Below are 21,356 nucleotides of genomic sequence, written 5' to 3' on the forward strand. Positions count from 1 at the left end.
CCCCCGTGCATCCTGCCTTCATTATAACCAGCTGCAACCCCCCTTCCCTGCCCCCAGCTCCTGCCCACCATCACCAAACCAGTCCCAGGTCACTTCTACCCTTGATTTGGGGATATAAGTTATTTCACCCCATTTTTGAACCACAGCCATGGAAAGCTCTGCCCCTCCCCCGGGGCCCCCAAGCTGGGCGTCACTGTCCCACCCCCACCCCCACCCCCCCCCCCCAAAGGGAGACGGTCACCCTGGGAGGCCCAAATCAGAGCCAGCACCAGCGGTGCTGCTCCACTGCCTCCTCCCCGGGGTGGGGGGGGGGGGCTGCACCCACCAGTCCCGTTCCGCCAGGGTGGCAAAGGAGCTGACACCGAGCAGGGATGTGGCTGGGGGTCCCCACATGCTGCGGCTTGGTGGGGGGGGGGGGGTGACATCAGCCCAGGGTGGGCTTTTTAGCTGTGCTGTCCCCCCGATGTGGACTGCAGCCCGAGGAGGAGGAAGAGGCAGGGTGTGCGGGGCTGGAGCTACCTGGGGACGCTGGACGCTGCCTGGGGACGCTGCACACTGCTGGGGACCCTACAAACTGCTGGGGACACTGCACACACCCTGGGGACTCTGGACACTGCCCAAGGGGCCTCGTATGATGCCTGGGACCCTGGACACTCCCTGGGGACCCTGGACACTGCCCAAGGGGCCTCGTATGATGCCTGGGACCCTGGACACTCCCTGGGGACCCTGGACACTCCCCGGGGACACTGCACGCTGCCAAAGGGGCCATGCACACTGCTGGGGACACTGCACACACCCTGGGGACCCTGGATGCTGCCCAAGGGGCCTTGTATGACGCCTGGGACCCTGGACACTCCCTGGGGACCCTGGACACTCCCTGGGGATCTTGGACACTCCCCAGGGGACACTGCACACTGCTGGGGACACTGCACGGTGCTGAGGGTTCCTGGACACTCCCTGGGGACCCTGCACGCTCCTTGGGGACACTGCATACTGCCGGGGACCCTACAGACTGTTGGAGACCCTGGACACTCCTTGGGGACCCTGCACACTGCTGGGAACCCTGGACACTCCCTGGGGACACTGGACATTGCTTGGGGACCCTGCCTGCTCCTGGGGAGACCCCGCATGCTACTGGGGACCCGACTCACTACCTGTGGACCCCCTATGCTGCCCAAGGGACCCTGCCCTGAGCCAAGGCTGACCGAGCCCAGACAGCACAGCCCGAGGCTGCGGGTCCTGGTCCCCCCAACCCTGATCCCGGGGTGCTGGGTTCCCCCGAAGGAGGGGGGTGAAGCTCAGTGCCACCAAACCTGGGGTCGTTTGCCCCACGGCCCTGCCCCGTGCAGTCCGTTGGGCTGCGCGGGGCAGGGCCGTGGGGCAAACGACCCCGTGTGGCAGCCCAGCACCCCCTCACCACCGAGTTCACACACAGAGACGGCTTTTCTGTTTTTTTGGGGATTTTTTTTTTTTAACAGAAGTTTATGGTTATATGCAAATTAGTTCATTAAATGATTTGCATAAAATGTTCGCACCTCAGCGACTAAGTTTTCCTAACTCCCCACCCCCCTGAAAGGTAGTAATCCTACTCGACTAGCGCTGTCACACCGCCCCGCCGACACCCGCGCACGCCTCCCCGCTCGCCAGCCCTGCCCCGGGGCTGCCCGCGCAGGCAGCAGCAGAGCCGTGGGCGCAGGCAGGCCGCGTGGACGCTCACACGCCTCACGCACGCGTGTGTATCGCCGCCTCCCTCCCCGGGGCGCGCGAGCCATCCCCGTGCTCGCGGGGACCTCGCCGGCGGCCGCACGCTCACGTGCACCCCCCCCGCACACCGTTCCCCCGTGTCCGTGGCCGGAACCCCGCGCCGGGAGGGCCGCGGGCACACCGTGTCCTTCGCGGGACGGCGTCCCCGCCCGTCCCTAGCTGTTGGCGAGGAAGAGCCGTCTGTGTCTGGAGGCAGAACCGCGCGGCCGGCCCCGACGCCGGCCCCGGCCCCGGTTTCCGAAGGGGCTGCGGCTGGGCACGGCGGTCTCTCCCCAGCTGGCCGTCCCGGCCTGTGGCTCGGGGAAGCTGGGCTCAGCTTTGGGCTGCTCGAGGAGTGGGCTGGGGTCCGGCCGGGGCTCGGCCGGCGGCGCCTGGCTCTGCCGGGCGCTGGCCCTCTCCTGCCGCAGGTAACGCAGCTCGTCGCGGATGTCCGTGAGGACGCCCAGGAGGCGGAACTGGAGCTCGCGGTCGCGGGCCCTCTCCTCGCGCTGGGTGGCCCGTTCCTCTTGCCACATGGCCAGCTCCTGGTGGTACAGCTGGTCCCACTGCTCCTCCAGGTCCAGCAGGTGATGGATGTTAGTCCTCCAGCTCTCCCGGCGGTCGTCCCGCAGGCGGGAGCAGCCCAGGCCGCGGGGCGGGCCGGGGGCGGCGGGAGCGTCACCCGGGGGGGAGGCGGAGGAGGGCAGCGACTCCTCAGTCAGGGCGCCGTGCAGCGGGGAGCGGGCCGGGGGCTCCTCCTCCGCCGTCGGCTTCTCCCAGGTGGGCCCCATCAGTACCCTGGGCAAAGCGCCCATCTCCGGGCCCGGGCCCCCCGCTTGCTCCTCGGGGTGCGAGGAGTCAAGCCCGCGGCCCAGGGGGGGCAAGTCGGACACTCCCTCATGGCCCCAGTCCGAGTGAGCGTCCACGGGGTTGAGAGGGTCCTCGGGCAGGGAGGTGACGGAGCCCTGGGAGCTGCAGCGGCGGATCAGCATGGCCTGGCGGGACAGTTTCATGTCTTCCTCCGCAGACATGGGGGCCTCGGGCCCAGGCTGCATCCCTGCGGCCCCGCCGTGGCCCCTCTCCCCCTCGCGGCCTTCCCGTTCCTCTTCCTCCGACATGGAGGCGTAGGAGACGAGGGACTCGTTTCGCAAGGACGGGGAAATGGCTGACACGTCTGGAGTCCGCAGCTCCGGTCCCGACTCAGCTGGAAGAGAAGAGAAGCCCTGCAGTGAGCCCTGGCTGCTGCCCCGGCCCCTCGCAGCGAGTTCCTCGTGCGACGCAGGGACGGCCACAGCCTTCGCCTTCTCCCACCACCAAACAGCCCTCAGCCGTTACGGAGCCGCGTTCTGGGTTCCCTGTGACACATCCGCAGCCCTTCAGGCCTCACCGACTGGGAGACAATCGCCCAGGCTGGGCAGATGTGGGGAACCGTCTCCCGTTGGGTGTCCCCTGCAGCGCCAGGACCAGGCTCTCGGTGCAAACCACCACCACGAGCTTTTACGGGCCGCCGCCGCGCTCCCAGCGGATCTCCCTCCAGACCCCACGCCCTCCCCCAGCGCCTAAAGCCCCCGCAGCCTCACCCGAACTGCTCTGTCCTTCCCCCCGGCTGTACTCGCAGATGACGGAGGGGTCGGGGCTCTGCACGGCCAGGCGGGGCACGGCAGAGCCCTCCACGTCTGGCAGGGACGAGGGCTGCCCGTTGGTGTCGATGTAGATGCTGGGGTGGCTGACGCCGGGCTGCAGGTGCATGAAGGACTGCTTGGTGGCGCCGGGGAAGAACAGATCTGCGGGACAGAGAGAACCCGGCCTCAGCCGCTGCGGCGGCAGTTCACGTGCACCCCGCGGAAGGGCGGAGGGGGGTCCCCAGGAGAAGGGCCCTGTCGGAACCTGCGGCGGAGTGACGCTCGCACCGAGGCACAGACGCTCCCCCTGCAAGGCCGGCTGGCCCGACCGCTCGCCCTCGTCTGCCCTGGGGACTATCCTCAACTCGCGCGGCCCCAAGGGGGTTGGCATCTCCTAAACATCCTGCAGGACTTCTTCCTCCACCCCAGAGACCGTCTGCTCAGCAGCACGACCAGCATCTGGTTCAGGGACAGCCCGAGCCTGGACCGAGTGAAACGAGACCCACGCCGCCCACCCGGCCCCACGGAAACCTGATGGGCCAAGGTGAAATCAAAGGGCGGAGGAAGGAGCAGGAACAACTGACCCTGGTGCCCTCCAGGGACACAAATAAGCCGGATATATCCCTTTTGGGGATTTCCACAATTGTGGAAAGGGCAGGGAGGGTATTTGCCTGCAGGCCAGTAACAAAGCCCAGCTGGGGCGTACCCGCGGGCCTGGCTCAGGGCTGCCACACCACCGATGTCGGGTCTTTCACCGACATCTTCTCCTGGAGCGTCTCTTGGGCATTTGAGCTCAACAGGCGTTACCCAAGAGCAGGACAGGCAAGAGGGCTCCGCGCTCTGCCGAGACACGAGTCTGCTCTGCAGGCAACGGCGGGGTCGAGGGCGCAGCCCCATCGAGACCCACCGGCTCCCCCGGCCACGAGACGCTGCGGGAGGACGGTGACTTTGCACCGAGGCAGCTGCTCCCGCTCGCTCTGACCTCGGCTAACTGCGGGGGACACTGGCCCTGAAAGGAACGGGGGAAATAAAATCCCATCTTTCACCGGCTGCTTTTAGATGGTATCCAGCAAAGCCAGGCACCGCATCGAATTAAAGGCAAAAAAAAAAGAAACCAAAAAAGACCCGCTCCCACCAAGTTTGAGGTGCTCCTGTTGATCCCGGGTTATTTCCGCAGCGGGTTTTTAATTCCAGCGCACAGTTTCCAACGCTGGCGGTTTGCTGCTCAGACACAACAGGAGCACGGCTCTGCCAGACGCTGTAACCCCGACACAAACCACGTACGAGAGCAAAAACCCCCAAGTCTCCTTCCACGATCCACGCCGCCGCTCGGCAGAGCCCGGAGCTCCGGGGGGGACCGCGGCCTGGTGACGTTACCAGGCCGGACGTCACTCGGAGAGCGCAGGTGGGGACGCACACAGCTGCTCCAACTCTCCTCTCCCCAGAGAACCACCACGACTGACCTGGGTCCAAGATGATTTCGGGCTCCGAGTCGTGGCTGGCCTGCAGGAAGGTGGAAGCCACCATCTTCTCCAGGGGCGTGAGGCGCGGCTTGTGGAGCGGCCCGCCGGCGCGGTTCATGGGCAGGTGCTTCTTGGAGGTGATCTTCTTCTTGACGTCCAGCCGCAGGTCGCGCCACTTGTGCTTGAGGTCGTCGATGGAGCGTTCGGTGTAGCCCAGGAAGTTGACGCGGCTTTGGATTTGGGTCCAGAGCTGCTTCCGCCGCACGGGGTGAGCCCGCAGGGCTTCAGACCCATACAGGGCGCTGAAATGCCGGACCACATTCCAGACCAGCGTCTCAGTCTCGTCATTGGAGAAGTTGGCCTTCCTCTTCCGGCCAGACGCTGGCATCGCCTGCGAGGCTGCGGCAGAGGTGGAAGGGGCACAATTGAACCTCGGTCCCCACTCCTCTCTGTCAGCTCCTGGGGGGAACATGGGGCTGCGGGAGCCCGAGGGAGCCGCGGAGGAGGGAGCCGAAGCAAGAGCCCCCGAGGCATCCATGGCAGGGGAGGCTTGGGCCGGGGAGGATCTAAAGAGCCGCTTCGGCACACCACGCGGCAGGGGGGCACCTCATCCCCTCGCCCCGGCTCGAGAGCACCTGGGAGGGGAGAAAAGGAAAGGGCAGCGGTGGGTGGCGGCAGCGCGGGGTGATGGCGAGGGCCCCCGGCCCTCTCCAACCAGAGGCACCCAGGGGCCCCCAGCCAGCTACCACGGGGGCCGCGGAGAGGGTCGTGGTCACGCTGTGCGCACAGAGGCCGCGGTGAGGGCCGCGACGCACAGCTCGGGGCCACGGCGAGCGCCTCGGCCACGGCACGCGCTTTGGGGCCGTGGTGGGTGCCTCAGGGCCACGCTGAGGGTGCTGAGGAGCACCTCGGGGCCAGGCTGAGGGTGACGGGGCGTGCCTCAAGGCCACAGCGAGGGCCTGGCGGCCATGCTGACAGCGATGGGGAGCGCCTCGGGTTGCACAGTGAGTGCCTGCAGGACACGGCCTCGGCAAGCCACGGCAGGAGCCACAGCAACAGCTCCAGGGCCATGGCCATCACCTCCAGGCGACAGCAAGCACCACAGTGAGGGCCTTGGCCGTGGTCAGCACCTCAGGTCCACAGCAAGGACCTCAGTGACGGCAAGCACCTCAGCACCACGGCAAGGGCTATAGCCACAGTGAAAGCACCAGGGCCGCAACATGAGACCGTGGTGAAGACCTCGGCCACGGTGAGCACTTCAGGTTCCCAGCAAGGGCCTCAGGGCTATGGCACAGTCCTTGGCCCTGGAACAGGTCTAGGGGCCATGGCAAAGGCCTTGGTGAGCATCTCAAGGCTGTGGTGAAGACCTTGGTCAAGATGAAGGTCTTGGCAAGGGTCTTGGCCGTGGTGAGAACCTCAAGACCCCAGTGTGCACCTCAAGTTCCTGGTGAGGACCTTGGGGTCATTGTGAAGTCCTTGGCCATGGTGAGTGCCTCAAGGCCATGGCAAAGACATGGAAGGCCTTGGCCATGGTGAACACCTCAAGATCCCATTGTGGGCCTTGGGGCCATGGCAAAGCCCATGGCCACAGCAAGTGCTTCAGGGCCATGGCAAAGACCTTAGCAAAGCCCTTGGCCATGGTGAATACCTCAAGCTCCCACTGAGGCTCTCGGTGCCGTGGCAAAGACCATGGCTATGGTGAGTGCTTCAAGGCCATGGCAAAAGTGTTGGCCAGAGTGAACAACTCGAGCTCTCACAAGGACCCTGGGGCCACTGCAGAGACCCGGACCATAGCAAGTGCTTCAAGGCCATGGCGAAGACCTTGGCGAAGGCCTTGGCCATGGTGAACACCTCAAGCTCCCAGTGAGGGCCTTGGGGACGCGGCAGAGACCTTGGCCATGGTCAACACCTCAAGCTCCCGTTGAGTGCCTCAAGACCCTGGCAAAAGACCGTGGCCACGGTGCAGGTCTTGGGCCCACAGCAAAGCCCCTGGCCACGGTGAGCACCTGACGGCCACGTCCTGGGCCACTGGCAAGGCTCGTGACCACAGCGCACCCCAAGCCCTGGCCCCGCCGACCCCCTCAGCCCCCCCAGCACCACGGCAAAGTCCTTAACCACCCTCAGCATCTCCAGGCCCCACCGAGACCCCTCCGGCAGCCACCTCAAGGCCTCGGTCGAGCACCTCACACGCCCCCACACCCTCCCCCCGCCGCAACGGCCTTTCCCCCCCCCTCAGGGGTGGTGGGGGCAACCGGTTACCGGCTGCACCCCCGGGGCAGGGCCGGGGCCTTCAGCGGGCGGCTTTTGTTCGCGCTTCCGCCGGGCACCGGGGACAAAGGGGCCGGGGCCGGTGCCTGCCCCCCGGAGGAGGAGTTGGGGGGGCCCGGGGGCAGGCACCGGCCCCGGCCGCAGGCCTTTCCCGCCCCCCCCCGCTCCCCCCCACGCCTCCCCAAACACCCCCCCGGGGCAGGGCGGCGGCGCCTACCTGTGCCGGACGGGCGTGCGAAGGGAAGGGGAGGGGGGGGGGGGGAAGGGGGGGAAAAGCGGGGAACGGCGGCGGAGGGGCCGGGCTCGGAGAGGGGGGGGGGGGGGACACTCAGGTCCGGCGGCGGCGGCGGGTAATGGCTCCCGCCTCGGCGGAACTCGCCTTCATTTCCTCCGCCTCCGAGCGGCGCGGCGCTGCGCTGCGCGGGCCCTGCGCGCTGCGCCCTGGGGCGCCCCTGGCGGCGCCGAGCGGCCGCGCCGCGGGGGGAGAGCGGGGGGGGAAGGCGGGAACTACCCGCGCACCCGCCCGCGCACCCGCCCGCGCACCCGCCCGCGCACCCGCCCGCGCACACCGCCCGCGCACCCGCCGGCACGGCGCGCTCAGGGGGGGCACGGGCACCCCCGGGACTGTGCAGCCCCGTGGGGAGCCCCCTGTGCACCCCGTCCCTGTGCATCCCCCCCGGGTGCTGCGGACGCCCCCGGGATTGTGCATTCGCGTGGGGACTCCCCTGTGCACCCCCGGGTGCCCCTTGCACCCCCTTCCTTTGCACCCCAATGCCCCCTCTGCTGCTGCACCCCCGGGTGGGGGGAGTCTGTTGTGCTCCCCTGCACCCCGCCCCCCCCCCAACACCCTGCCCTGTGCACCCCCAGGAGACCCCCTTAACCCCGTTCACTCTGGCAGGCAGCTGGGTGCCCCCTGCACCGCTGGGGGGGCCCTGGCACCCCCCCTGCACCCAGACAGACACATCCCGGTGCACCCTGCCCACACACCCCTAAGGCCTAAGGGTGCCCCTTGTGCACCCACATGGGCCCCCCCACCCTGGACATCCCAATGAACACCTCTTGTGTGTCCTGCCCATGCACCCCCCACCCCAGAGCACCCATGGGTGCCATGAGGATGCGCCTGTCCCCACCACAAGCACGGATGGGGGGGGGTCGTCCCCGTGCCCCGTCCCACCTTGGGGACCCCAGCACAGCAGCTGTCACCATGCTGGGACAGGGTGCACAGTGGGTGCCTGTTAGGGTGCACTGTCCAGTGGGGGGGGGGGGGGGGGGGGGGGGGCTGTGCAGGGGACCCCCAGGGCTCCTAATTAACCCATGGGGGCCCAGGAGGGGAAGGGGAGGTTTGGGGTGGCCCCAGCTGCTCCTGGCAGCCCCGGGGGGGCACGGGGGGCTCTGCCTGGCTCACGGCGGGGCTGGAAGCGACGTTAAAATATTCCAACCACCACCCACACTGCGTTTTGCTGAATTCTGCCTTTTTAATGCCTGTTGCAAACCTCCGGGCACCACGTGGTGACACAGCAGCTGATTGCACCCGGTCTCCCCCAGACACTCCACGTTCCCCCCCCCCGCCCCCATCCCCAGCAAACACAATCACCCCACTCAGGGCAAATCTCCCCCCCTCCGGGGGTAGCTCCGCGATGGCTCCCGCCGGCTGCAGAAGCCACCCCGCGGGAGAAGGTTTTGGCGGGCAGTTCATGTCCCCGACGGGTGACACCCAGAGCGCGGTGCTCCCCAATGGACACCCCCGTTTTGCCCCCGAGCCACGCGGACCCACAGCAAACCCCACGGCACAACTCGGCCGGCGTTGCCGTAGGAGACGGTGGCCAGGCCGGTGCGGTGACAGCCCCGATGTCCCTGGCAGGGGCACGAGCAGGTCAGGGCACGCGCCGGCCGCTCCGCTCACTGCTTGGGAGGGGTGTCCCCGATGAGGGCCTGTCTGGCGCTGGCAGACACCATGTGCACCGTGTCCTCCAGCTCGTAGAAGGCCTGGAAGAGGTCCGGCGAGGTGGCCCGGCACTCCAGGTACCGCCGTAGCGTGGCCAGGCTCCCCCAGACCTCCCGCTCCGAGGGGCAGGGCCGCACCGCCGCCGGCTCTCCTGCCTCCTCGCCCTCCGCCATCCCCTCGTCCCTGTCCACCGGCTCCCCATCGCGCTCCAGCTCCTCGTCCATCAGCGCGCGGCGCTCCGGCTGTTCCTGGCCGAGCGGGCCGGGTGCCGGAGCGAGGGCCAGGGCCTCGGCGCCAGCACTGGGGCTGAAGCCGGCGGCACGGAAGCAGCTGGCGATGAGCCCCGGGCGCACGTCGCCCCAGGCTTGCGCCAGCACGTGGAGGGCATCCAGGAGGGTCGGCTGCCCCGCGCCGCGCTCCGCTGGCAGCCACCGCAGCAACCGGCGCCGGTAGTGGCCCTTGAGGTCGCTGGCGATACCGCGGTCCAGGGGCTGGGCCAGGGTGGTGGCCAGCGGCACAAAGACCATCCTGATGTTGGAAAGCTGGAGGTAGGGGTGCGCCTCGTGCTTGGTGAGGAGGAGGAGGACGCTCTTCCCCTGCCGCCGCATCCCCTCGTTGAACTCCTGCAGCCACTCCACGAAGAGAGGGGCGGTCATGCCGGCCAGGCTGCCGGCGCGGTAGCTCCAGGGCATCTGCTCCAGGTTGACACCCCGCAGGCAGCGGGGCCGGGGGCTCTCCCCCACTGCCCGCAGCGGGGCCTTCTCCGAGCCGTCAGCGTTGGCGCAGAGCAAGACTGTCAGCCGGTCGCCGGCACTCTCGCCCTTGCCGGGGGAGGCGGCTGGGAGGAGCACCCCCGTCTCCCCACAAGCGTAGATCTCAGAGAGCGCGTAGCTGCGGAGGAGGCCGGGCAGCACCGCGCCGGCCCAGTGCTCGGCCGTCGGCTGCTCTGCATCCCCTTTCTCCGCCGGGGGCTTCTTGAAGGCGAGGTTGTGGCGCGCCTCGAAGCGAGCCAGCCAGCCGCCGCTGGGCTCCAGGTCAGGCCGGCCCAGCGCCTCGGCGAGGTGTTTGGCCTTGAGCTGGAGGAGCGGGCCGCTGACGGGCAGGTCGGCGGCGCGGGCACCCTCCACCCAGCGCAGCAGGGCCGCCTCGAGGGCCACGTCCTTCCCCTCCCGCTTGCGTTTACGCTCGGGGTCGCCGTTGCGGTGCCACTCGCTCAGGATCCGCTCCTTGTTCTTGATGATGCGGCAGATCTGGGGCTGCGACACCCCGAAGCGCTTGGCCAGCTCGCTCTGCGACACCTTGGGGCCCTCCAGCATCTCCAGCACCCGCACCTTCTCCGTCAGCGACAGCTCCTTCCGCTCCTTCCGGGGCGCTGCCGTGCCCCCCTCTGCCGTCCCCAGGGAGCGGCCGGCGCCGGGGGTCGGGCGGCAGGGGCTGCCCGCGGCCCCCAGCCCTGCCGGCTCGGCGAAGCCTCTCCCGCAGCGGCCGCAGGCGGAGGCGCGCTCCCCGCCGTGCGCCAGCCGGTGCCGCACCAGGTCTGGCTTCTGCCCGAAGCCTCGCCCGCACTCGGCGCACTCCATCGCAGGCTCCGGCCGGCAGCGGCGGCTCTCGAAGGCCGGGGATGGTGGCGATGAACCCCCCGTTACCAGCACCGGGGGTCGGCTCTGGCTCGGGGATGCCACAGTAGCTGCAGGCCTGTTCCCGCAGCGGGACGGGGAAGTCGCTGGGGCCGGTGTGGTGGGACGGGGGGGAGCCGGGCGGTGGGGACACCCCCTCCTCGCTCTTCACCTCCTTCCCCAGCCAGTCCCCTGCGGAGACAGGAGGGGGTTGGGGAGCGACCCCCTCACTGGGAATCCCGCGGGACCGAGCCGGTTCGACGGGATCCGGCCCATCACCCAGCCCCATCCCCGGTGCCCCTGTGTCCCGCTCACCCTGCGAGGGGCCCGCGGGGGGCCGTGCGCGGCCGGGGGCTCCGGTGCTCCCGTAGCGCCCCGCTGCCGCCGCTGCCTCCCCTCGCTCCACCTCGGCCAGGATGTCGGGTTTGGTGACGGCGTAACCTGTCACAGAGACAAGAGGGACGGGGGCGATGCCGCCGGTGATGCCGTCGCGTCGGTGTCCCCTCACCACGGCTCCGTTGTGGTGGCAGGGACAGACGGCCGGTGTGGTCCCACGGTGCCCCGCAGCCGCCTGCTCCTGCCACGCACCGTGACGGTGCCGCCACCGCCGCGCCGCCGGCTCGCTCGTGGCCAGGCCGTGACTGGCAGCACCGGGACCGGTTGCCGGGCAGGACCCGCGTGCCTCACCCAGAGCGATGGGGCGCTCCCGGTCCTCCTTCATGGCACCGGCACCGTCCCGGTCCTCGGGGGAGACACGGCGGCTGCTCCCGGTGCTGCTCCCGGCGAGGCCTCACCTGCGGGAAGGGACGGCGGCGGTTGAATGATGCGCCGCACCGGGATGACGGCGCACGGCCGGCCGGCAGCGACCCGGTGGTGGGGCGGGCAGGGGGGGCCGGGGCGGCGGCGGTGCCCGTGGGGCCGCCCGCGGAGGGAGGGGGACGGGGCCGGTGCCGCCGAGCGCCAGTGGGCCGCAGTGCCGGTGCCGTACCTGGGCCGGGCCCTGTCCTGTCCCCTCCCGTCCGGTCAGGCCCGGTGCAGCGCCGGCCTCCCCCCCCCCCCACCCCGGAGTCGCCTCCGCCGCCGCCCCAGCCCCGCGCGGCCCCGCGACCGGCGGCGGGAGCGCGCGGACCGGCACGCCCGCGCGCGCGACGCCCCGCCCCGCTCCGCCCCCCCGCTCTCCGCTCTCCGCAGCCATTGGGCCGCCGCCAGCGGGCGCCGCGACGATTGGCCGAGCCGTGGACCAATCAGCACCGGGTCGGGGGATGCGGCGGCCGAGCGGCCCCGGCGCCGGTCCCTGCCGGCCTATGGCCCGCGCGGTCCGCCCGCCGCCAGGTGTCGCTGTGCCGCCGCCCGCCGCCGCCGCTCCCAGCGTGCGCCGCGCTCTCGGCATGGCCGCTCTGCCCCGCCGCTGCTGAGGAGGCGCCGGGCCCGCGCCGCCGCCCGCTCCGCTCCGCTCCGCTCCCTCCCCCCGCCGCCGCCGCCGCCGCCGCCGCCGCCGCCTCCCGCCGCGCCCCGCAGGGCCATGGCCGACTGGGCCCCCGCTCAGGTAAGCGCTGCCGCCATCCTCCACCCCCCCCGCCCCCCTTCCACCCGCCGCCGCCCCCCGGCCTGGCCCCGTCTCCCGTTCCCCGCCGGCGGCCGGGCCCGAGGGCTCTCGTCGCCGGTGCGGACCCGTCCCGTCCCCCCCGCGGCCGGCCGGCGGTGGCTCGATCGGCGGAGCCCACGGCCCTGTCTGTGCCCCCGCAGGAGCTGGAGTGGGACATGGAGTCCCAGGAGCTGGCCCTGGAGCAGCCGCTGCCCGCCGCCGAGCAGGGCCCCGCCGGGGAGGCCGAGCTGCCGGCCGCCGAGATCTCCCTGACGCTGGTCACCGAGATCCAGGCCGTGGATAGGAAGGTGGACGCCCAGGCCGCCCAGCTGATGAACCTGGAAGGGAGGATGAGGATGGCGGAAACCAAGCTGATCGGTTGCGAGAAGACAGCGGTGGAGTTCGGGAACCAGCTGGAGAGCAAGTGGACCGCGCTGGGCACCCTCATCCAGGAGTACGGGCAGCTGCAGAAGAGGCTGGAGAACATGGAGAACCTGCTGAAGAACAGGAACTTCTGGATCCTGCGGCTGCCCCCCGGGGCGAAGGGGGAAGTCCCCAAGGTAACGGTCCTCTGCTCTCTCTTCGAAACTGGGTTGTTCCGCGTGTACTCTGCGCTCGCAGCCCCGTTTCGGGGCAGCTGCGGTGCCGAGCAGGACGCAGCTTCTCTGCAGCGGTGTCTTTCTTTTAGTGCTCGGCAAGAAGCACCAGCGCAGGTCCCTTTGTGTTAATTGCTCATTCTATAGGTGTGATCCTCACCAAAGCGCCTCGGCCGCTCTGTGTGCGGTCACAAACTCCTTAGCGTGGCTGGAGCCACGTTTGAGTCGTGCAGAATTCTGTGGCTCAGCCCTGCGTGCCTAGCAGATTTGGTAACACCCCCAGTGCCTCTTCAGAGGCAACCGCAGGCAGAATCACATCAAAAATGAAGTGGGAAGAGAGTCTGTGTTGGACACAGTGCACATGGCATCGCCCGCAGCGTGAGGAGGCTGAGCAAGGGACGAGGGAGAACCCCATCGTGTCCCTGCGGGCAGGGGTGAAGCTGCCTGAGCCAGGCACGGGGGCCGAGCGAGGCATGTGGGGATGAGCAGATGGGGACCGTCCTGCGCCGACGCTCGCGGAGTTTGAATGGGAAAACATCCCCGGGTGTTTTCTTCAACAAGAGGCAGAACGTCTTGAGTGTACGATGCTTCTAATTGCAGGTCCCTGTGGCGTTCAACGATGCTTCGTTTAACTTCTCTGAGGAGGAGTGGAAGAGCTTGAACGAGTGGCAGAAGGAGCTTTACAGGCACATCATGAAAGGCAACTACGAGGCCGTCATCTCGATGGGTAAAGATGAGCTGGGGTTTGCCCTGAGCCTTTTCGATGGGCCAGGTTTTCCCGGGGCCTGGCGGATGGAAGCACCGCTGTGCCTGATGGGATCGGGGAGGGTGGACGGCGTGCTGGTCTGGCAGCGCGTTACGCCGGCTTTCACCAGCAGCCCCGGCAATTAGTTGAGTCCTCACCGGTTTGGTTTAGCGGTGGACGGACGTCACCGGCATTGCCGCAGGGACCGTGGCTCCCTGCCGGTCTCTGTGGGCGGTAGGAGCTGAGCGAGCACCCGGGTCGTGAGGAAGAGGGGAAGCGAGAGGACCCTCGAGCCGAGGAAAGACGGGGAAGAGGGGAGTTTCTTTGTCACGCAAAGGTCCACAGATCCACTGCGCTGGGTGCGTCAGCCCACTCGCCGCTTAGGGCAGCAGTGCCCTGCCCCTGAGGTTCCTTCCAGCCCTTTCTGTGGGCGATCAGTCCTTCTGCTGCAGAGCCTTGCGTGAGGGAGGAGAGTGAGGTTGGGCAGCTTGGTCCTCTCTCTGACCCAGGGAACGTTTCATGCACAAGCCGTTGCAGTATCTGCTCCTGTAGCGCCAGGGTAAAGGCAAACTCTGCCTTCCGCTTTCCCCTCCAGCGCCTCAGGGCAGCGCCTTCACGGCTGAATGAACGTGCTCTGCTCGTTCCTTCCGGTCCCAGCTCTGGGGGACGCGTCGCCTTCACCAGCACCTGCGTGTGTTTTGAGGAACGACCTCGCCTCGGCTGGACGCCCGTGCGCTGGGGGCGGGAGCACAGACGCGGTCCCTGGTAGACCGGCGTCTCCTCCCTCTGCTGAGGCCGCTGGTGTGCAGGCTCACCTGCCATCAAATTCTGGGTGATCCGAGCCTTCTGGCCTTTTTTTATCTTTCTTTCTTTATTTTTTTGCAACAGAGGTCTTCTGCAGTCGCAGTGTGTGAGGGGAAAAAGCTGAAGGATAAATACTGCCCCCCATTCTGTTTAGAAACCAATCCTGTGTCCTCTAGAGGCGCAGGGACCTGCTAGTCCCGCTGAAGGGGATCTGTGGATCTGAGCCTGGAGCTTAGAAAAATGTATCTGTGCTTCATCTGAAGGTTTCCTTTGAGTAATGAGGTTTAGGGGTTCAGCCCTCGTATCAGGCAAACGAATCCACCGGAGCAGTGGTGGAAATGAATACCCAGAGACTCACACTTGTTTGGAAATGAAGTTTTCCCCTCTCCGCCCTAGGAGAGATTGTGATTGTCCCCTTTCCCCCACCAAAATCCGCAAGCAGCCCGTGACTCGGACGAGTAGGACGGAGCGGTCCTGGCTGGAGGGAACCGCATGGGGAGGGCACTTCCCCTGCTGCCGCTGGCTGACAGCTCTGGTGCTGTCCCCGAGCTGAAGTCCCCATTGTAATGGATCCGCGGACCTTAGCAGAGAGGAGAAGAAAGGAAGCCTGGAGGTAAGCACAGATGCATTTTCTTATTCTCCTCCTCACGCTGCAGGCTGGGAGGTGCTCCTCACCTGAGCAGAGTGTGCTCCTGCAGTCCGCTCATGTCCCCAGGGCCCAGACAAGGTGAGCGGTGCAGATGTGTGAGAGCATCTTCTTAAGCCTCTCTTTCCATCACCCGTCATCCCCAGCAGCGAAGGAAGGTTGGTGGGCAAAGGTTTGAGAGTCTCTCTCCCACGAGGGCAAAGGAAACGTTCCCATCCTCTTTTTTACGTGCAGATGCTGCCATTTCGAAGCCCGACCTCCTGTCACGGATTGAGCAGGGAGAGGATCCCAATGCGGAGGACCAGGAGGACTCTGAGGGAGGAGAAACCCCTACAGACCCCAGCACCGGTGAGCCACAACGCTGCCGGGACTCGGTGGGGAGGTGGGAAGCAGCACGTGGCTACCGCCGCCTGCCCACGCTCTTTCACTTGCCTCTGCCGTTGAGTTTTGCCGCCTCTGTCCGTAGCTACAGCGGTGACGTTGCTTTCCGCGTCGGCCCTTGCCCGATGCAGCCGTCTCTCCTGAAATCCTCTGCTGAGCAGCTGGGAGGCGTGAGCGTAAGCTCCTGTCGTTCTTTCTCTTGTGCGCAGAGTTTTCCTTTCTTGGTCCTGACGACAGCTCGTGGAGTAAATACGAAGAGACTCTGGCTGAAAGCCACGAGGGCTCTGACGAAGAGGAGGGCATGGAGGTCCCCAGTACATGTGAGTTAAAGCGCAGAGCTTCGCCGAGGGGGAGATAACGGTGGGCTCGGGCTCTCGGCACTTGCTGGGGGTCGCCGGGAGCAGGGAGATCCTGCCTTCGCCGTGGTCTCTGCCAGGCTTGCCTCAAGGGCCAGCGTGGGAGCCGGACGGTAGCTGAGGCAGACCGAGCTGCGGCACGCGAGCTGTAAAAGCAGCTGTGGGCTGGCTGGGGGGTGCGGATCGCCCATACGGTGCCGCATCGCTTGGCGAGGCAGCGCGTTTGGTCAGCCTCGAAGTGGAGATGGGCAGGAGCACGCGTAGCGCAGGCGAGCTTCGATGGCGTTAGCAACAGAGTTCTTCAAAGTCTTTTCCACAAATCTATAAAGTGATATTTTTTTGCAGCTTTCTCCATCAGGCAAATGTGAGGCTTCTTGTGGTGCAGTAAAAGGCGTGTCCTTGTCACCGCCCCGTCGCTCCGGGTCCCTGCTCCGAAGCATGGGGACACGTGAGCTGCTTTGGGAAGCCTCCTGTGCCAGGTTGTGCCTTTGGCTTCCCGGCCTTGTTCTCGGAAGCAGCTCAACTGTTCTGGCTGATGCTTTTCCAGAATTTCAGCCTGATGCAAACAAAGCGGCCCGTTTTTGAGCCGCACATTTAGGCTTCCGGCAAGCTGAAGAGGCCTGTGATAGAGAGTGCCGAGCCATCTTCTCTGGGCACACAAATGCGTGGCACAGCTTTACCTTCTCACGCTCTGCAGAAAGCTGTGGGGTTTTCAGCCCTTTTGCCCAGATCCTCTGGGCTCTTTTTAGCCTCCCTTTGCCAGGGTCCTTGGTGGTTGCTTTGAGTTACTGTTTATACCATGGGAGATCCTTCAGCCCCAGGCACTGTGCAAGCCCAGAAGGAAAAGAGATTTTATGCCACTTCCTTTAATTTTTTTCGCCTTTCTCCTAAACCACACATTCTCAAAAACCTGTTCTGCTTCACCTCCTGCTGAGGAACCCACTTTTTCCCTTTGTCTAGCTATATATAGAGATCTCATCATTGTACTGTCTGAGCTTTCCCAAGAAGCCTTTACCAGTGATCTGGACGAGGGGATCGAGTGCACCCTCAGTAAGTTCGCAGACGACACCAAGTTGGGTGGGAGTGTTGATCTGCTCGAGGGTAGGGAGGCTCTGCAGAGAGACCTGGACAGGCTGGAGCGATGGGCTGACGCCAGGGGTCTGAGGTTCAACAAGGCTCAGTGCCAGGTCCTGCTCTTGGGTCACAACGCCACAGACCTTAGGGCAGAGTGTCTGGAAAGCTGCCCAGCGGAAAAGGACCTGGAGAGGTTGGTCCACAGTTGGCTGAATATGAGCTGGCAGCGTGCCCATGTGGCCAAGGAGGCCAATGGCATCCTGGCTTGTATCAGCACTAGTGTGGCCAGCAGGGACAGGGAAGGGATCTCACCCCTGTGCTCAGCACTGGTGAGGCCGCCCCTCGATGAGTGGGTTCAGTTTTGGGCCCCTCACTCCAAAAAGGCCATTGAATGACTCGAGCGTGTCCAGAGAAGGGCAACGGAGCTGGTGCAGGGTCTGGAGCACAGGTCTGATGGGGAGCGGCTGAGGGAACTGGGGGGGTTGAGTCTGGAGAAGAGGAGGCTGAGGGGAGACCTCATGGCCCTCTCCAACTCCCTGAAAGGAGGGTGCAGAGAGGGGGGATGAGTCTCTTGAGCCAAGGAACCAGCGCCAGGCCAAGAGGAAACGGCCTCAAGCTGCGCCAGGGCAGGGTTAGAGTGGATATTAGGAAAATTTTTTTCATTGAAAGGGTTGTCCAGCACTGGAACAGGCTGCCCAGGGCAGGGGGGGTGTCCCCATCCCTGGAGGGGTTTAAAGGACATGTAGGTGTGGCGCTGAGGGACAGGGTTTAGTGGTGGACTTGGCAGTGTTGGGTTAATGGTGGGACTCGATCTTAAGGGTCTTTGCCAACCTCAATGATTCTGTGATTCCAAGTCAAAATGCTTTGGCTTCGTTTGTATTCCAGTCCTGCTTAGGTAGCTCCCAGATGGGACTTGCAAGCCCCTAGTGCCGAGCACTGTCCTGAGCGTGCAGAGCAGAGCCCACCTCTGCCCCAACTGCGGTCTAACTAGCGAGGCAGTTCTTGTCTCAGAGAAATGACATGAATGTCTCTGCTCTGCCAGATGAACAGCAGTGTGATGAGGAAGGTTCCGAAAGCCTTGAGCTTCCTAGCTCGTTGACAGGGAAGTGGGAAGAGGTTTTCTCAAGCCCGGAGGAAGAGATGAAGCCAAGCAGCAAGAGCCGCAGTGGGTCGGCCCCGCAGCAGAGATCCGCAACGGGCAACGGGCTGAGGCGCTCCGCTCGCCGCGGGAGAGACTTGGCCAAGAAAGACGCTCCCGAGGACGCGGCCACGGTGGAGGGGCCGTACATCTGCTGCGAGTGCGGGGAGAGCTTCCTGGACAAGCAGCTCTTTGCTGCCCATCAGAAAGCGCACGCCAGCGAAGAAGCCTGCACTTCCCTGGAGCACGGAGAGAGCTTCCGGCAGAAATCCAAAACGACGCCTCCGAAAGCCCAAGGGCCTTCCCGCTCCAAACCGTCCAAGCGGCCCGACGGGGAGAAGAGCTCCGGTTTCAAGTACGGCTTCGTCAGGCACCAGGTGAACAACATGGTGGAGAGACCGTACACGTGCTCCCAGTGCAAGGAGAGCTTCAGCCTGGAAGTGAGCCTTATCTTGCACCAGAAGCTCCATACGGGGAAGGGCGACGGGCCGCTGACGTGCACCTACTGCGGGAAGGACTTCCGAGACCTCTCCAAAGCCATCCGCCATCAGCGCATCCACACCGGGGAGAGGCCCTACCAGTGCACCGAGTGCGGGAAGAGCTTCATCCGGCGGGACCACCTGCTCAAGCACTGGCGGGTCCACACCGGGGAGACCCCCTACCAGTGTCCCGTCTGCGGGAAGCACTTCCGCTACAAAGAATCTCTGAATTGTCACCAGAAAATCCACTCCCGCAACCCCAGGCCCATGGAGGATTCGCAGCACAACCTGGAGTCGGCGACTCAAACCAGCCATTTCTGCGTGAAAAAAGAAACTAAGCAGTAGCGCTGCGTGGGGGGAGGCCGGGGCAGAAGGGCTCGCGGTTACGCTAACGGTCTAGCAGGTGGACGTGCAGCGTGATGGGAGGTGAACTTGTATCGCAGCTAATCCATGTGGTCATGCTACGAAGCCCGCTTTCTTGAAGCATCCAAGGAATTCCTCTTAAAAACTCTGATCGGACGGCCTAGGCACCTCTTCGACCCCGCGGGGTGACATGGGACTTCCACAGCGGCGTAGGCCTTGTACTAGTCGTCCCCTACACAGGTTTGGATTTTGCCTGTAGAGAACAATCCCGAGCGATTCTCTGGGGTCCGTATTTAGCAGGTGTTTCCCCACCTATCTTTGTGCATATTCAGGAGTGACAAGCTTTCGCTTTCTTTTTTCCACTCGTTTCACCGCAAGGCTGGAAGCGCAGGGAGGGAGGGAAGGTGCCATTCCCGCCCGCTCCCGTTGCGTCGCCGCACCTCGAACGGCAGCCCCGCGCTGCGAGGCCAGGGCTGGGATGAAGGGAAGAGAGGCGAGGCAGAGACGTGGTTAGGGGCACGATGTGGGATTTGTCGAAGGCAAAAAAAAAACAGAGAGGAGAGAGCAGCAAAGAGCAAAGGTGAGAAAAAGTAGGTGCAGGAGGAAAGGATGGGCAGGAGAAGGGCTGAGGATATTGGAGCAGGAGGAGTCGGGAAGGGCAGCACGTGGAGGCGCGGTCGGGTGACTCACCCGAGGAAGACACGTCTCTGTTCTTTCGAAGGATGTCACTGGCGCCAGGCAGGCTGTAGTTTCCCTCTGGCCCAAGGGAACGAGCCACTGGTCCGTCACACAAACTCCTGTCAATGAAGGCGATTTTATTATTATTTTTTAACTGGGTTTGGTCTCACACTCAGGTAAGTCAGATGAGTGAAAGCAACTTCTCCTAACCCCTGTAAAGAGCTGTTTGGTTTTTAGTTAATCTAGAAGTAGTATATTATTATTATTATTATTAATTATTAATTATTATTATTAATTATTATTATAATACTACAAGGAAATGTGTGGCACTATATTTCACAGTTGATCTAAAACACTTAAATGTATAACTGACTGGAGATTTTCAGACGTCTGTGTAAATATTGGTTGACTTCTCGGAGCTAATTGGTGTTGTTCCTGAGGTGGCTGTAAGTGGTGTCTCTTCCGCTGTGTATCGTCGGCTGCTGGTTCGTGATTGTGTTTTGTAATAACTTTTGTAAAGTCTGTCAATACAGTGTTTCCATTCTGAAGCCCGTGTCGGGTGAGTGATCGCAGCCCCGGTCCCCTTGCCAGCCTCTGTGTTTCGTCCTTGCTCGCCCCTCTCCGGCAGTGACGCCTGCAGCACCCTTGCCCAGCACCCGGCTGTTATTTATTAGCTTTTTCCAGGTAACTTGCACAAAACTGGTGAACTGCACAAGCCAAGCTGAGCATCCGGAGAGCCGGGTCTGGCAAGCGAGGCTGCTCGGCGCAGCTCTGGGGCTGCTGCGGTCGGTGTCCGGCGTTCGGGCTTCGTGTTTTTAAAGCTTTTTCTCTGCTGCCGCTGCGGCTGGAAGCAGACTTTGGGTTTATGCGAGCAAGCCGCGGAGCTGGCCTGCGCCACGCGCGACTCAGCCTCAGGAGTCGCTGGGCACGGCCGGGCGCTGCTGCGGGGCAGAGCCGGGACAATCCCGCGCCGGGAGAAGCGCCGGCGTGCATGGCTTCAGCGCTGCCCCACGCCTCGGGTCCAGGACGGCACCGCCTGGCCCTCCAGCACCGAGGGTTCAGCTCTCGCCAGACACCGCGGCCTGGCCCCCGGGGCCTCCCGGGGGAGCCGGAGGGACCTCGGCACCCCGGGGGGCAGCTGGAGGGGCCCTGGGTTTGCGTCGCCGTTTCCTCGCTCGCGCGTCCCCCAAGCTCTTTGTACCGGGGCTGCCAATAAACTGTTCCCGCAGGGCAGCGCCCCGTTCTGTCTCGCTGCGCCGGGGGAGGCGATGCAGGGGGGGAGGACAGCGGGTGCCCCCGGGGGGTCCCAGGAGGGTCCTGCCAAGCTGAGACTAGAGGGTGCCGGGGCCCCTTAGCCCAAACCAGGTGGGGTGCCCGCAGAGCCCGAGGGACCCCAGCCCAATCCTGCCCCCCCCCCCCCCAGCACCCAGGAGGGGAGGGGTGTGGGGATGGGGGTGCTGGGAGGGGGAGGGAGGGAGCAGAGGGATAAATATCTCTCAGAGGTGCTGGGGGGAGTCCCGGCAGCAGCTGGGTTCGGCCCCTCCCTCTGCCCCTGGGTCCCAGTCTCCCCAGTTGCACTGGGACATGCAATCCCCAGGCAGTGACAAAACACACACACACACCCCCCCCATCCCAGAGCTGCTCCCAGTGTCCCCCCCAGGCAGGGACTGCTGGTCACTGGGACAGCGTGGGGGGACCCGGACAGGGGGTCCCTAACGCGGGGGACAGCGGTGACCGGCTGCGGCCTCGTCCCGTCCCGCTCCTCCCCTCCCTTTTTCCGCCAAACCAAAGGGTTTCCTGCCCTTCCCCGTGCTCAGTGTCACCGACTTCCCGCCATTGTCACCCTGGGATGGG

General features: G+C 65.3%; 1 protein-coding gene across 1 annotated transcript; it reads right to left on the reverse strand.

Annotated features, from left to right (window-relative positions):
* Positions 1–1,442: 1,442 nt before the first annotated feature.
* LOC141931791 (uncharacterized) lies at positions 1,443–6,896 on the reverse strand. Its single transcript, XM_074844358.1, has 3 exons — positions 4,829–6,896; positions 3,324–3,527; positions 1,443–2,947 (listed from the first exon to the last, which is right to left on the reverse strand). Exons 1-3 carry the CDS (start codon positions 5,364–5,366, stop codon positions 1,920–1,922), a joined length of 1,770 nt encoding a protein of 589 aa, XP_074700459.1. The 5' UTR covers positions 5,367–6,896; the 3' UTR covers positions 1,443–1,919.
* Between the last annotated feature and the right edge of the window lie 14,460 nt (positions 6,897–21,356).

The sequence above is a fragment of the Strix aluco genome, chromosome 1, assembly GCF_031877795.1.
Source record: "Strix aluco isolate bStrAlu1 chromosome 1, bStrAlu1.hap1, whole genome shotgun sequence".
NCBI lineage: Eukaryota > Metazoa > Chordata > Aves > Strigiformes > Strigidae > Strix > Strix aluco.

Bases quoted from the DNA above. Each gene is read 5' to 3' on its own strand.
- LOC141931791 (XM_074844358.1), bottom strand. From the start codon at position 5,366: ATGGATGCCTCGGGGGCTCTTGCTTCGGCTCCCTCCTCCGCGGCTCCC. The intron at 3,528-4,828 runs GTCAGTCGTGGT...TCTGTCCCGCAG, and splicing joins CGAAATCATCTTGGACCCAG to ATCTGTTCTTCCCCGGCGCC. The intron at 2,948-3,323 runs GTGAGGCTGCGG...CTTCTCTTCCAG, and splicing joins GGAAGGACAGAGCAGTTCGG to CTGAGTCGGGACCGGAGCTG.